This window comes from Schistocerca cancellata, chromosome 8 (assembly GCF_023864275.1).
Source record: "Schistocerca cancellata isolate TAMUIC-IGC-003103 chromosome 8, iqSchCanc2.1, whole genome shotgun sequence".
Lineage (NCBI taxonomy): Eukaryota > Metazoa > Arthropoda > Insecta > Orthoptera > Acrididae > Schistocerca > Schistocerca cancellata.
In genome coordinates, this window is record NC_064633.1 from 341,857,753 (window position 1) to 341,872,536 (window position 14,784).

General features: G+C 38.2%; 1 protein-coding gene across 1 annotated transcript in view; it reads left to right on the plus strand.

The window, feature by feature from the left end:
• LOC126094510 (unconventional myosin-IXa-like) overlaps nt 1–14,784 on the plus strand; it is a 303,759-nt gene that overhangs the window by 87,084 nt on the left and 201,891 nt on the right. Inside the window, 2 exon segments of the mRNA XM_049908919.1 lie at nt 6,767–6,961; nt 8,656–8,719. Coding sequence (XP_049764876.1) covers nt 6,767–6,961; nt 8,656–8,719 — 259 coding nt within the window.

The window sequence follows — 14,784 nt, forward strand, 5'->3', positions numbered from 1 at the left end:
TCCTCCCCCCTCTCCCCCTACACCCCTCCCCCTCTCTCCCTCCCCCTCTCCCCTTCTCCCCTTCTCCCCCTTCTCCCCCTCACTCCACCCTCTCCCCTTCACCTCCTCTCACCCCTCCCTCCCTTCCCCTCTCCCCTCCCTCTCCCCCTCCCTCTCCCCCTCCCTAACTTCCCCTCTCCCCCCTCCCACTCCCCTGCCCTCTCCCTCACTCCCTGCCTCTTTCTCTCCCTCCTTCCCTCTTCCTCCCCCCCCTCTCTCTCACTCATAATCCTAGACACAAGCAGTAGTGGGCCACAAAGAACAAGAGGTTATTTATCCAGTCAAGTAAACAACAAACACACAAACAGTACAAAAAAACAGTCTAAGAGAATCTGTGGACGGGCATTTGCCATGCTGTCCTTACAAGGGTGGTTCGTTAAGCCTGGTAAATTTTTATGAAAGAATGGAACATTATCTTTGCACTTTTATGGTTGGTAAGCTTTATTATTCCAAGGATTGTATAAAGCAGGGCTTCTCAACATGTGGTCTGCGGACCCCTTAGGGGTCTGCTGGCTCATTCTAGGGGGTCTGCGGCCACCTTTCACCAAAATCATGTAAAATAATGAGTAAAATTATTGAATAAAAATGTGAAAATCAAATCCATCGCTATTTTTTTTCCCATGTGTGTACTTTTACTTCAGGTCGTATTCCCAAGCAGCCTTTGCGGGTCCTAAATGAGAACGCATACACAGTTTAGTGCCGGAGAATGCGGTTTCTCTGATCGACTGTTTCACAACAATACGTGGGTCGTTTGTGCGCCGGTTCACGGCGATAGATGCTTTGAAACCTTTTCCACATGCGCGGAGTGAGCTTTGTTTGACCAGTTGCAGACTCGCTGGCACGTATGCAACCCCAAGCATCATTAAATGTTAAACTTGCTTTGTCAGTGCACTACCTATTTCATAAGTCGATTTTTGTCCAGTTTATTACTTCTAACATGGATCGGTGGCTGAAGTCAGGATCATTGAAGAAGGGTGCAGTTTCTCCATCGCCTTCACAACAAGGGAAGTTTCCAGTTGAAATGAATGAGGAGGGAGGACGACCAAAGGAAGAACAGTCACAAGAAGCTCCACAGCCAGATTTATCATGTGAAAATGCTGCAAGTACTCCATTGGTTGCAATATCCTGTGGAAGTGGAATAACCAAGAAGCAAGTACAACGAAAGCTATTTAGAAATGGGCCTTATGGAGACAAAGGAGGGTAAAGCTCAGTGTGTAATTTGTGTGCGAGTCCTTCTGAACAGTTCAATGGTTCCAGTTAAATTGTGCCGGCATTTTGAAGGTACTCACCCTTATTTCCAGGCTAAAGTCATCTATTTTTTCAAAAGGAAGAGTGCTGAACTTGCTGCTTCTCAGCATTGCATGAAAAATCATGCAAAAACAATTAATGAAAATGCATTAAAAGCTTCTTTCTTGGTTAGTTATTGAGTGGCAAAAACACCAAAGCTCATACCATTGCAGAAAAGCAATGATATTGTTTCTTGTATGCTAGACGAAAAGGCAGTAAAGCTTGTATCCTCGGTGCCATTATCAAACAATACTGTCAAGAGATGCATTGTTGATATGTCAAATGATGTGAAAGACATTCTTGTTTCTTGCATCGTACACAATTCATTTTCACTGCAGATAGATGAATCCACTGATGTTGCAGGATTAGCGATTTTATTGGCTTTTGTCCGTTACGAATACTCTGGATGTTTTGAGGAGGACCTCTTATTGTGCAGACCACTACCTGCCAGCGCAACAGGTGCAGAAATATTCTGTCTATTGGATGATTTTTTAAGGACTAACGAAGTTTCATGGTCTAATTGCATAGATGTGTGCGCAGATGGTGCAAAAGCTATGACGGGTCCTACAGTCGGAGCAATAACGAAAATAAAAGAAAACGCCAAGAAATACAGCAGTAGTCATTGTGCTCTCCACAGATACGCTTTAGCTATGAAATACGAAACAAATGCCTGTTTCGTTCAAGAAAGTTTTAGACGAATTGATTCAAATCATTAACTACACAAAATCAATGCAGTTGAAGTCAAGACTTTTCACAATACTGTGTGAAGATATGGGAATCCTTCATCGTTCCCTGCTTCTCCACGCAGAAATGAGGTGGCTCTCACGTGGGAAAGCACTCTCTTGGTTGTACGAAATAAGATTGGAAGTCTTATCTTTCCTTTTGGAGCATAACACCAAATTAGCAGACCTTATTAATGACTAAAATTGGCAATGTATACTTGCCTGTTTGTCAGATATTTTCTCCAAAATGAACAAAATGAATATTTCACTCCAAGGGCAAAGTGAAACAAAGGTCACTGCTATCGACAAAGTTCGAGCATTCAAGAGGAAAATTAATTTTTGGTCAGAGTGTGTCGGGGAGGGGGAGGTCGAGTGTTTTCCTCTTCTCAAGGAGTTTTTGGAAAACAAAACATTGGCGCTTGGGAAGAATTTTGTTTCATCAAATCCTGGAACATCTCCGAAGATTGATGTCATTGTTGGAGCATTATTTCCCAACAGCTGAAGATGAGAAACTGCAGAAATATGAATGGGTGGTCAACCCATTCACTGTATCCAAAAAGCCAAACATTCTATCATCAAATGAATATGAGTTGTTGATAGAAATTGCCACAGACCCTACTTTGAAATCAAGTTTTGACATTGAAGGTTACTCACACTTTTGGATCCGTTTGCATAACAAGAAATACTAACCCCCTGGTTGAAAAGGCAAAACGTGTACCTCTTCCGTTTGCCACAACATACGTGTGTGAATCTTGATTCTCGGTCTATGCTGCTCACAAAACTAAGTACCGAAGCTGTCTAGAAGTGGAACCAGACATCCGTCTCCAGTTGTCAAGAATTGAACCCAACTTTTCAAAATTGTGTCAACAGAAGCAGCCTCAACCATCACATTAGGATTCCATTATTATTCCTACAGACTCATCTATAGTAAAGAAGAAAGCATTTTTCTTAGTAGTAGCTCAGTGAAAGTGCCTGAACAATAACTCTGTAGGAATTTTGTTTCTGTCTTGCATTATTTACAAAATAATTATTAATTGAATTCTGTTGGCATTGATATTTTTGTTACGAAAATTAAAATGATCTCTAAAGCTAATTTCTTTACTTTGTCGTATATTCCGTCCTCTCTGTTAAAAATATGGCCTGTCTATACTTCAATTACAATTACTTGCTATTAATCTGACACTATATTGTGGCAACTGGCTGCAAGTGTAAACAAATGAGGACTTTTCACATGCCACCTTGTAAAAGGTAAACCTCCTCTGCCAGAATTGTTTCCTTTGAGGAAAAAAAGTCTTATGTTCTGTGAGATGCTTTGTCTTCTTATATAGAAATAAGTGTGTCTGTTTGTTTGTTTTCCTAATTTGCTGACTGCCATGATATAGTGTCCAAGTAGTAGTTGAAGTTGTCAGCTGTGGCTAAACTGTTGCCACGCCTTCAGCCAGTTGCCAGCTACCAAGTGACAGTACACTGTTGCAATGCCGCCTGCTAGCTGCCGGCTATGGACTGACAGCTGCCCAGTAGATACACAAAGATGTAAAAATAACTAGACTTTCCAAGCTGTTTACATGAGCACGAAAATCGATTGTGGAACTGGAAAACAGCTTTATAAGAGCAGATTTCCAGAATCGATTTTGAAGTGTTTACCTGACCAACCAAAAGCGAAACTGGGACATCGGCTTACGAAATCCGGTTTTGGAAATGCATGTAAACTGGGTGAATGTATTCCCACACATTGCACAACAGATGTCACAATAGTCCTCTAAAGGCAATTCCTTGGCCCCTTTTCTTTCGTGATGACGACGGTTCAATCCCGTTTCCAGCCATCCTGATTTAGGTTTTCCGTAATTTCCCTAAATCATTTCAGGCAAATGCTGGGATGGTTCCTTTGAAACGGCACGGCCGATTTCCTTCCCCATCCTTCCCTAACCCGAGCTTGCGCTCCGTCTCTAATGACCTCGTTGTCGACGGGACGTTAAACACTAACCACCACCATCTTTCGTGATGTGTTTGTATCCTGAATCATGGGTCTGCCTCTTTTCTTCACAGCCGTGTGGAATGGCCGCTCAGTCTATGGCGCCATGTCGTCGTGGACTGCGCGGCCGCTCCCACCGGAGGTTCGAGTCCTCCTTCGTGTGTGTGTGTGTGTGTGTGTGTGTGTGTGTGTGTGTGTGTGTGTGTGTGTAGTGTGTAAGACTAAGGACTGATGACCTCAGCAGTTAGGTCCCATAGACTTTACACACATTTGAACATTTTTCTTTGGATTTCTCGCAAAACCGAAACACACACACACACACACACACACACACACACACACACCTGTTACGAAATATGCATGCTCCTTACACAACAATAGCCAAATAGTGGAAGTGAACAGACCACAAGTGGCAGCTTGTCATTGTCAACAGTGAACAGTTTGGACGTGACGTTGACTGCTCTTGGAGGAAGTCAGCTCCAACGTGTGAAATGTCAATTACCAAGTAATTTTAATCAGGCTATAGTGTGTTGAACAAAGGGAGTAAATCCACTAGCAAGTGTCTGGATACAGTGGGAATTCAAATTGGATCGTTAATTTCAAGTTGTTTTCATTTATCTCTAATCCAAAGACTATTGATACTTCGGGGGGGGAAGGGGGAGAGGGGTCATTGGGAAGATGGCACTTGCATTAAGAAGCTTTCAGTTCCCATGGGTTTCGCTCTGAAATTTAAGGTTACCGTGCTCTTGACTGACTAGGGGTCCGCCATGGATTTTCGACTAAAGAAGGGGTCTGCCAGCTGAAAAGGTTGGGAAGCCCTGGTATAAAGAATTTCAACCATGTACAGGTACAGTGTGTCAAGTGCGATTGAAAATAGAGAAAGAGTGTTTCATACTGTTGTTAAATATTTGCATTTCAAGGGTTTGATTGCTGTACAAATCTAAACAGAATTGGATGAAGTTCACACTGACAGTGCTTCATCATTGAAGACCATTTACTTTTGGATTAATGAATTTTAAACATGGTCGAACAACCTCTGAAGACTAAGCCCGCTCTGATTGTCTAACTGAGGTCACCATAAAAGTAACCATTGACAAAAGCCATGATGTGGTAATGCAAGACCAACAAATGAAAATTTGAGAAATTGCTGAGATTATATTCATCTCAACTCAGCAGGTGCATAATATCCTGCACGGAGAATTGGCTGTGAAGAAGCCTTGTGTAGGTTGATGCCGTGACTGCTCACAGTTGACCAAAAGTGCATCTGGCACATTTCAACACAATGTCTGTCAGTGTTTAATTGCAATCTGCAAGACTTTTTGTGCCTATTTGTGACTGTTGATGACACCTGGATCCATCATTACATACCATAACCAAAAGGACACTCAAAACAATGGACAAAAGCTGGTGGAAATACACCAAAGAAGTCAGAGTCAATTTGTCAGCTGGCAAGGTGATGGCCACCTCTCTCAGTGATAACAATGGCAAATATGCTTGAATTGGAATTTGAACTGGTTCGTCGTCCATCCTAATCACCAGATTTAGCCCCAAGTAACTTTTCCTTGTTCCCTAACTGAAACTTTGGCTTGCTGAGAAGAAATTTTTAGGAAATGAAGACATGGTAGTTGCAATCGATGAATGTTTTGCAGAGTTTGACAGAATCTATTTTTCCAATGGGATGAAATAGCTGGAGAATTGCAGGACCGAGTGTATATCCGTCAAAGGAGACTGCCGAGAAGTAGGGTGAGTTGTTTATGAATCAAACATTTTTTCTTACTTTTTTAACAGACTTATGAAACCATAATCATATATAGAGGAGACCTCTGGTAGACAGAATCGTGCACACCATGCCCTGTGCATAAGTCGAATGTGGCCTCTGGTCACTGATTCGCGAGTGACCAGAGTATTTCAGTGTAGAACGCCAGCGGCCTGGTGCAGTGGCGTGTATCCGGGTATTATGTACAGGGTTGTACCACACATAAAAGCTCTTAAACACAAAATGTGTACATCGAATAATGAGTCTTGATCAGACTATGAAATGAGGACGAGATTAATCTTTTACCTTTGTTTTATTATTGCAGCCTGATGTTGTGGTTTAAATGTGTATGAAAGCGCAGGTACTGAGTTAGTGATCCAGTATCTGATATTCTTTGATGTAATAAAATAACAATTTCAGAAGTGGCAACCAGAGTTTGTATCACTCTCTTTAGATTATCCAGACAACTGAAAACTGAATAATGGATTTAAAACAAGTCCCAGGACAAGGATTCACACCAGCAGTATAATAATATTTTTGTCACCACAACCTGTGAGGTTAATTGCATAGAGATAATTTGCTAATGAGAATAACTTTAAAATTTTTATAAATAAAAGTGCATCGAAATAGGTACAATGTAAGACTACATGTTTATATGAATGCTGTAAGAGGGACAGCCACACTGTTCATATGCATCCTCCTTTGTTTGTTTGCTATAGTTTTTTTCAATATTTTGTATATCTATTCGTCCTTTGATTACTTTTCTAATTTTAAGTTGTGTTTTTGCTAAATTAATAGCATTATTCCTGGCATTCCTTAAAATACTTGAAATATGCTTAGTTTATGTTACGTTTTGTGTTTGATTGCAATAGTTATACTATGGTTGTTCTGCATCGCAATATCATTCCTGTATGAATGTATCCCTGGAATTTGTATATAAATAAAATAATGATCGTATTACTACAAATGTAAATTAATATTTTTAGGCAGCAGAGATGAGGGAGAAGAACTTGGATCTTATGAGGCAAGATATTGTCAGTGTACTAAAAAACAGCAGTATGGCATTTGTTCGAGAACTAGTTGGTGCCGATCCAGTGGCAGTTTTTCGTTGGGCTATTGTGCGTGCTTTTTTTCGGGCCTACTTTGCATTTCATGAAGCTGGTCGGAAGCATCGACAAGCACGTGGTGAGCCCATATATAGATTATATATATTAATTCTGCTCATGTAAAAACTTTAAAATTTCTTTCAGTGTTATTAAGACTGCAGGTAGCTACATTAGATAAAAAATATCACTATTTTGTCAGTAATTAAGTCACAGATAATGGAGTGAAGACATTAGTTATTTTCTTGTGGTGATTTCAGAAGGAAGACAAACTATGTTATTATGTCTCCCTGAGTGCAGATGTATGTACTCTGTACAGAAACAGACAATTGTGATATTATTTCCCCCCCTTTCCTAGTGTTGTTCTAACCTATTAATCACTGCCATTATAAGATTTTCTTTCTGTTATAAAATTAAATGTTCATTTACATACGAATATCTCAGAATTGACAATTCACAACTCCTGGAAAAATAAACCTTTGTGACTGGTTAAAAAATTGTGCTGGACCAGGACTTAAGCCCAGGCAGTCTCAGTATTCTGATAGTCCAGTTTAAAAAGATGCTGCCATCTTTAACAATCATAGTGGCCATTTCCAGTGGCATGCTGTTATTTCTGACAAAATAGGCAGCCACTTATTAACACCACAGGAAATGAATAGTTTTGATATTGTCAGTACTGATTTTGAAACAAGTGATACAGAAATAGATTTTTGTATTAGTAATTAAAGAATTAGTAAACACAACCACTCACTCTGTAGAGTGTGCTAAGATGAGGATTGATCTGATAAATCTAATAATAGATGTTGTTCTCTGAGTAAGAATGCTGCAAGCTGATAATGGGATTTTAATGCAAAAATGGAACAAAAGTGAAAGATAAGTCTTAAATGAGGAACAGTAGGTAATCATTCGCCACCGCCACCACCACCACCACCACCACCACCACCACCCATAGCTTTAAGCACTTAATATTTGTATTGATCCTGGATGTGTTTTAGAGTCATCTACCCACCTTCCATTAAGTTGTCTCTATCTGTTTTTGTCCTCTTAGTATCTATTCACCTGGCTTCATGCACTATGCTTTTCATTTTTGACAGAATTAGATCTTTCACTTCTGTCTGATGTGCATTGTGAATCATGGAAAAATAAAAGTGTAATAATATATTCAGAACATCTAAAGTATTGTTTGTACTCATTATTAATTTTCGTTACTCATTTGTTCATTATCTACAGTTTTGGGAATCTTAGTACTCATATCCAAGTATCAATATTATAGATTATGAACACTGTGGATAATGTGTAACAAAGAATGTTGTAGGCTTATACCCATTGAAATATGTGTGTTGGAATCAAAGGAAGAAATTTGAGTGTTATGTACAAAACAATTGTGGGAAATATATTTCTACAGATTTAAGAATGCACATTGCAATGATTAATTTTTTTTTAATGTCAGGCAGATTGAATGGCTCAGTGATATACTTAATTTCGTCATCAGTGGGAAAGGGTTATTCATAGATAATTTCCTTTGAGATATGGTGTTCCAAAACATTTCGTTTTTGTCAATAGTTAGCCTGGGTCAGTGTGTGTGTGATTGTTATGTTATGCAATTAAAAGCAACTTACCAGATCTCCTTAGAAGTATTTGCGCTTCTTTAATGATAATTTTTTTGTTATGATGATCCTAGGAATAGATAATCTTAAATTTTCTCTACATACTGGAATGCAGTTTTGCAAAATGCTTTTCTGCTCTAAACCAATAAAAAATTTACTCTATGCACAGATGGTAGCAAACCTGGACTTCAGAACCGGTGCCGAAATCATTCTCCCAACGAAAATTTGATCAGGTAATTATTATTGTTATTGTTGTTGTTGTTGTTGCTATTGTTGTTATGATTGGTCTTGCTTTCTGAGGCTAAGTATCTTGATACATACACCATTGGTCTTCGTTCGGGCAGTTTCTTAGACTTATCAACATTCCATGCATATAAATGCAGTAACACACATCTATAGATTTAAGTGTTTTCATAGTGGGTATTGGTAGATTTTTGAGTGTGAGGTAATTTTGTTAGATAACCTTTTTGATAAAAGTAAAAAATCTATTTCTTTCGTGGTGGAATGTACGTTATTTAATGAAACACCATGCAGTTGTTTCATTAAAACAACTACTTTTTTAAAGGCCTTAATTTTAATTTTCCTCTCTGCACAGTTTTTTTAATTGATACTTCCTTTTTGACTGTCTCAAATTGATTGGCATTTCTGTGTATTATACTGTCTTTCTCTCTCCGCATTCCATATGGCATTTGTGATGTATTCATGTATGACTGTTTTCTGACCTTAATCTTTTTCCTTATGCTGTGGCACGTGTAATTGAAATTAGTCAACTTAGTGTACTGCAGTTTATAAGAGGTGTTCTTACTCTCTGTCTGAATTGCAAAAACAGTTGAGCTGTTACATAACCTCATGGAAAACAACTTTCTTAAATCTTTTGGGCAGTGGTAGGACCAAATGCATATATGGTGACTCATGTTGTTTCTACTTTGAAGACAACCACCACTGGTTGAACAAATTTGATACATGCACAGATTTGCAGCAAAAGTCTTTTGTCTTTTGTGTCAGATATCATACAAGACAGTTTCCAGCACAGAGTAAGAAAATGTCTGTTGCAAACTACTCTTCCACTGTCACTGAGGTGACTGATCTTGATGAACAATGGAGAAATTCCTTCAACTTAGGTTTCAGATTCCGTACTTTGTCACATGTAGATTTCAAATCATATTTAAGATTACTGAAAATGTTTGTTGTTGAGGTTATTTGGATAAGCAGCAGCTGCATTGGACCTTGCTACATTGTCCCACCACAGTTTTCTCAGGTCTTTCAGTTCTTTATCCAACCATAATGAACTTGATCCTGATTGTCTAACTGATATTTGCGCATCTACATTTGAAAGCCTTGCTGCCACTGCTAATATCTTTTTGCCTTTTCTTCTTTTGCATCCTAATCATGTTACTTGGTTTGCAATTGTTTGGGCTATTGAAGTGCCTAATATTTCTATGCCTTTTTCTATTTTTTTTTAAAGCAGATCCTGTATTGAAGTTGAAAAATCTTTTTGAGGCATGTTAGCATATTTGATGACAATGCTGAAGGGAAAATAGAAATATAAACCAAATAAGAGCAAAAATCAGCTCACTCACATTATAAATTATTTTAATTGTGACTATGCTGATTTTGGTGTTAATAACGTAAATGAGAAATGTGTTGCCCCAAAATATTTTACCACTATAGACGCTTTCACTAACTGAATAGACAGTGGGCTTTTACAGTATCAACAGCATGTAACTGCGCCTCTACAGGTTAGTTAGTTATTTAGCATTAAAGTTTGTAGTTTATACTTGGGAAAATTACTTTTCACCTCTCACATGTCGCTGTATGACATATTTCAAGACCTTACCCACGTAGCAGAAACACAAAGAACAGTTGATAACTTTAAACAGCAGGAATTAAACTTTGTTTCATATTGTTCAATGTAAGGGGGGGGGGGGGGCAGGTAAATCGGTGTGATCATATATTTGTTAACAATTAATGTGTTAGTGTGAATCATCAGATTTTTTAATGAGATGTGGTACCAGCTTTATTCTGTAGGGTTGATTGTGACAGTAATTGTGCACGGTTACATATATGTATGTTCAAAATGGTGCCGTAGGCAGTCTGTGAGTATTGAAATTGCCCAACCCGTAACGTGTGTTTGATAGATTTTGAATGCAATCTCTTGACGTAGTTGCTAAGAGCACTGAATTTTTTTCTTTAAATAAAATTGCTTTAATTTTATACTTGTTGACCATTTATTACATATTTGTGCATTATATAAAATAGATGTGTATTATAACTTTAAGAAGTTGTTTTACCAGATGCATTTTGTGAATTGTGACAATTTTGTTAGGCTTAGAATATTTTCTCCATACAAAGTTTTTTATTACTGTGACCAGTACAACAAATGATACAGAAGAGTAAAATGTTTACATACATTTTAAAATTTGCATTTACTGGTTAAAAACATAACTGTTGTTTCTCATTTCCATGTGTAGCCACCTAGTGACACTTTCGGCAGTGAATCTCACGATTAACAGGATTGCGTAAGTGTTGTTGCTCTCCCATCATTTTAAAAATTGCACTTGATGTGTCACATCCTGCTGGTGCCCTTGTAATTACTCAGTCCAGTACTTACGCATGAATTTGTCTTTCTTCCACTTAATCTTTTGTTAACCCATTAGTTACCACAAAGCCAAGAAGCTAGACTTGTCATACAGTGTCTTTCATTTTAAGGAAATATTTTGAATAACATCTTTTTTGTGCTACGTAGTAGATATGGCTGCACCATAAATATCAGTTGTAAACCATTCATGTAATTATATTATGCTTGCATGATTAAAGTTTCCAACAACTCTGTAAAATAAATTGCTGTACTTTCTTATATACTACCACCTTAGCAGGTAATCAACTGTAAGATGTTCTCTTCATCTCCAGTTTTGTGTAATGTTGCATTTGTGCCTCAAGACTCATGACATAATTGTCAAACATATTTCTAACTTTTTTTCATTTAAAAAATGAGATAGTAGTAACAGGAATCTGCTTGTTGCAATATGTAACAACTTACACTTGTCTGCAGTAATTTAGTATAGTTGTAAAAATTTGTAGGGACGAATTTTTATGTATATATGTATAATAGAGGGAAACATTCCATGTGGGAAAAATATATCTAAAAACAAAGATGATGTGACTTACCAAACGAAAGCACTGGCAGCTCAATAGACACACATACATACACACAAAATTCAAGCTTTCGCAACCAACAGTTGCTTCGTCAGGAAAGAGGGAAGGAGAGGGAAAGATGAAACGATGTTATGCAGGAGTCTGTGAACAGAATAGATGAACACAATAGACATCACGCTAACCTAGATATTTTGATTGGGTAAAGAAACTTATTAACTAAAGGGGAGGCGGAGGAGTTTAATACAAACAGTGGTTCACCACTTATTTCAAAGGAAAGATATAAAGGTTCTCTGGTGGAAAACGATCATACCTTTTTACAGATGGGTATTTTATTTTAAAAGAAGTCCACACTTATGTCAGTATTTTGTACAATTCTACTTAGCGATACTGTCTAAGCCTTGCTCTCCCCCATCTTATCTGTGTTATGTTGTGTGTGTGTGTGTGTTACATTTTTTACCAAAGAGAATGAGCGCTGCCCCCCCCCCCTCTCTCTCTCTCTGTGTGTGTGTGTGTGTGGGGGGGGGGGGGGGGGGCGGAAAAAAAATTGAACCACCACTTGTTGCCCTTCATTGAAGCACTATAACTTAGAATATAAATTTTCTGGGTGAATTACATTGGAAGTGCAGTATAACATCACTGAAGGCGTAGTCCATATTAATTCCGGCAGGCTAGGAAAAAGGTTACCTTCGTACTCTCGGATGTTATTGAATGTAGGATATGTTAAAATGAAGGATTAAGTAAGGAACACACATTTTTTTTGTTTTCTCCAAAAAAAATTTCTACTGTGTGATACATTCCTCCGAAGGTGACACTGTGCATACCATTTTGAAGATGCAAATTTTGGAAAAAAATTTAAAATGAAACTTCCTGGCAGATTAAAACTGTGTGCCCGACCGAGACTCGAACTCGGGACCTTTGCCTTTCGCGGGCAAGTGCTTCTGTAAAGTTTGGAAGGTAGGAGACGAGGTACTGGCAGAAGTAGAGCTGTGAGTACCGGCCGTGAGTCGTGCTTCGGTAGCTCAGGTTAGAGCACTTGCCCGCGAAAGGCAAAGGTCCCGAGTTCGAGTCTTGGTCTGGCACACAGTTTTAATCTGCCAGGAAGTTTCATATCAGCGCACACTCCGCTGCAGAGTGAAAATCTCATTCTGGAAATTTAAAATGCTTTATCTCTGGAACAGTTCCAGATATTTTGTTGTTTTTTTTTTTATTTTTTATTTGACAGATAAGTGCTTTATGATTACAAAGAATCATAAAGAATTTGTCAAAGTTCTTTTACTATAGCATTCTAAACTTTTTTTATAATTTCTGGATTTTTTTTTTTTTTTTTTTTTTTTTTTCAAAAGTGCCAGTCCATAAAATTTTAATTTTTTCTGCTGATTAATGCCATGTAGTTCTACATTCCCTGAAAAGGAGAGCTTCCATTTTTAGGTTGAACAGGTTTTAAAAAAGGTTTTTTGCCATACATAAAACCTGTTTTATTACCATTTTATCACATAAGAGGCTCATAAAAAACAAAACCTAGCCTTATTTAACATTATTTTAGTTTCTAAAGATGAGTAAGAGACTCATTTTTCAAGCATCTTAAGTGGTTCCAAAGTATATGTGAAAGTTCCAAAGACTTAAAGGTTTCAATTTATACAATTTCTGTGCACTCTATTTTGTAATGAAATTAGCCAGTCAATGAACTAAAAATGTGTTCCACTGCTTCAGTATCTTCCTTTGATATCGAGTGATGCCTTCCTGTTCAACCATTAGGAACTGAAGCACCTACAGTCTTCAGAACAGTGTGAACAGGAAGTGAGCGCTGATGGCATTGTTGCTCTCCTTCAGCTGGAAACATATGTACATCGGCTGGTCCATGTGGTAGCATAAAGTTCACTACAATTTCGTTTAATTCATAACTGGTGTCTATAATCTCTGCAATCCACCAGTCACAGTCATACACACACGCTACAAACATCCTCCTTCTCAGGTTGTGAATCTGAATATTATCCTGCTGTTTCCTAGGTGTTAGCCAAACGAACGAAATTTCTTCCTTCTTGATCTTTAAAGTGCTTGCAATATGAGTTCACCCATCACTTTGAGTCCAAAAATGTGTCTTCTGAATTCCTTTCACAGGAGTACTTTGTTTGGACCTTTCTTCTTTTTCCTGGTCACGGAATTCTTTGATTTCCTTTTTGGACAAAAGATTGAGGGCTGTGGATGTGTAAAATTTCACGACTCTCATGAAATCCTGACATTCTGAATTACAGCTGTATTTGGTCTAGAAAGGTAATTTTTTGTAGCATGGTGCTTCAGCCGGCCTCCTACACCATCACAAGACCCCTTCCAGTGACCATTAACACTGTATATCCAGTCAGTTGACACAAGCGACTCTTTTTCAAAGAGCTGGTAATGATTTTTAAAATGAATAGGAGCACCATCAGAAATAATGATGATCTTCTCTGCCCTTGTTTGCAGTTGAAGAATTTTGCGCATTGCTAGCAAAGCATGTGGTGAATTATTTCATGTCTCATGACTTATAATTGCAACACTTGTGATCTTGTTTTGAAAATATGTCACTCCTGGTAAAAATTGAAACCAGGTCATTACTCCAATGATACCCTTGTACTCCTTGTGGGAGAATTACAGACCAGGTCTCAGCAAAACCACAGTGAAGCACTAAATGTAGTTCTTCAGCCTGTACATATCCTTTCACCTCTGCAGTTGTTGCAATTTCTTCAGATTCTGGTGTGTTACTGCTTTTGCTGACCATGTACCAAGTTCATCAATGAAACTGTCAAAGGCAACAGTTTTCTTAATTAGTTTATTTTCCTCCCATGCCGCATATGTAATTTCTGCAGAGGTATCTGATATTTCTTCCAGGCCAAGTGTCTGTAAAGACAGTCCTCCCTTTCCAGGGCAGTCGCCACATTCTTGAAAAAACAAATCTCTTGCTTTATGTCACAGACCACTGATGACTTCACACACCCAACCAAGGTGTCATATGTCACATGCTCCAGTAAGTTCTTCAAAGTTACCACACAAAGTTCAAAATTCGCACAGTACACACATAAACAGACATCTCTAGGTTGTAGTGCGTAAAATTTTGAGCTTCCAGTATGTGAAGTTGTATAGTTGCACTTATAAATTGCAAAAGTTT